This window comes from Limulus polyphemus, unplaced genomic scaffold (assembly GCF_000517525.1).
Source record: "Limulus polyphemus unplaced genomic scaffold, Limulus_polyphemus-2.1.2 Scaffold6133, whole genome shotgun sequence".
Taxonomy (NCBI): Eukaryota; Metazoa; Arthropoda; class Merostomata; order Xiphosura; family Limulidae; genus Limulus; species Limulus polyphemus.
This window is the reverse complement of record NW_013671743.1, coordinates 25,762-27,902: the sequence shown is the minus strand read 5'-3', so window position 1 is coordinate 27,902 and position 2,141 is coordinate 25,762. Positions and strand designations below refer to the sequence as shown.

Genomic DNA, 2,141 nt, shown 5'->3' with positions numbered 1-2,141 from the left:
ACTTTTCTCATCAGGTCGTCAAGGCCCTTGAACAGACATGGCACCCTGAACACTTCAAGTGTAAAAAGTGCAGCCAGGAGCTGGCCACTAAAAAATTCTTCCAGCGAGATGACGATCTTTATTGCGAAGAAGATTACCTCAAGTTGTTCGCGCCTCATTGTGCATATTGTAACGGGCCTATTAAAGAAGTAAGTCTGTAAGCTCACAGTAACGAATAGGCCTTACGTTCTGCTCTGTTAATTATTGTAAGTAGTTGACACAAAAGTTAGGAACACGGCATGTTATTGATTAGTGTTTATATCGGTATTAAATTCATTAATTTAAACAAATTTATAATTTGCGACTACAGTCACCTAAAGTACATTAAAATATAGGGAAAGTCCACAATTTTAAAAAGGTTTAACCAAGCTTAATCAAGACCACCTTGGAACGAGACTGTACGAACGACGTTGATTAGTGGTTAGTACCTAGGATTCTTATCTAAATGTTGCGGATTCGAACCTTGCTCGTGCCTAATTGTTGTGTCTTTAGCAAAACACTTTATCCTAAGTTTGCTTTAGTCTACCCAGCTGTAAAATGGTAACCAGATAATAGCTGAGGATTGGCTCGTGATGGATTGTCATCCTGTCCTGGAGAAGTGTGTTATAATTCTCATCCGGTCTAGAAAAGATTAACTAGAGCTTAATTCCAGAAAATAGAGGTACCGGATTCTCGTTTACGGGTATGTGGGGGGAATTTTGAGATACAGAAAATAGCAGTTTAAACGTCATTGAGGCTACTATTGGAGATAGAAGGGAGTGGTTACTTTGACTACATCAGTCAAATATCAATTCGCCCTGCAACCGAGATAGTCTTAACATTGACGATAAAGCTTCTGCCTTTAGCTTAAAAAATAAAATTAAATCCAAGATAGGCTCCGAATCTCGGATCCGGAGAGATCATTCAGAAATCGAGCACCAGGACTAACCAACTTTCATACAAGGCTCTCAGAGGGTCTTGTATGAACTCTACACACACACATACACTGTTCAAGTTATCAGATTAAACTGAAACACACACGTGGATAAAACATGCTTAATTTCACAATGACGTAATGTGCACGTGTTTATTTTCTCGAAAATGGTCACCTGGTGGTGGATCAGTCATATGTATTCCCACAACAAGGACGAGTTAACTTGTAAACAACATACTAGATAGATTACCTTAAGGGGCATATTTCTGAAGCAAAATCGTTTTGACTTTTGAGAACAGACTTCACAATACTTCTAAGCTGTTTCTGTATATATTAATTTGTTTAAAAGGACTTTTTCTTCTCTCCTTTTCTTAACATGCAGAGAATGATATCCTGTATTTGGTAAAAACGGATACTACAGGGTTTTTTCAGGGTGGTAAAGTCAAAATCTCGGTCATGGCAAGCTCATTTCAAACGTAAAAATTTTTATTATTTCATCTTGAAAAATTCTGGACTATTGATCCATCAAAGTGTGATTATTTACACTTGGCTAATCCAAGCGTAAACCGAGTTGATTTTAAAGGAAACCGGTAAAAATAGTATATAACCAATAAAATGACAATTATTGATAACTGCTTGCTTGAAAACATTGTCTCTAATTATACACAAGAGTATTTAATACAATACTATTCTACCTGTAAAGACTCATTCTCAAACAAAAACTGCAAAACATAGCATACTCTCACTAAACCTGTTGTACCTAGCGACCGCTCACTAAAACTGTTGCACCTAGCGACCGCTCACTAAAACTGTTGCACCTAGCGACCTCTCACTAAAACTTTTGTACCTAGCAACCTCTCACTAAAACTGTTGTACCTAGCGACCTCTCACTAAACCTGTTGTACCTAGCGACCTCTCACTAAACCTGTTGTACCTAGCGACCTCTCACTAAACCTGTTGTACCTAGCGACCACTCACTAAAACTGTTGTACCTAGCGACCTCTTCACTAAAACTATTGCACCTAGCGACCTCTCACTAAAACTGTTGTACCTAGCGACCTCTCACTAAACCTGTTGTACCTAGCGACCCTCACTAAACTGTTGCTACCTAGCGACCTCTACATTAAACTGTATGTACCTAGCGTACCTTTCAACTAAACTGTTAGTAGCTAGACGACCTCTAAACTAA

The 2,141-nt window shown here is 38.4% G+C and overlaps 1 protein-coding gene across 1 annotated transcript in view; it reads left to right on the top strand.

The window, feature by feature from the left end:
* Positions 1–2,141, top strand: part of LOC106473387 (paxillin-like) — a 14,318-nt gene that overhangs the window by 5,769 nt on the left and 6,408 nt on the right. Inside the window, exon 3 of the mRNA XM_013934071.2 lies at positions 15–188. Within this exon, the coding sequence (XP_013789525.1) occupies positions 15–188 (174 nt within the window). The remainder of the gene's footprint in view (positions 1–14; positions 189–2,141) is intronic.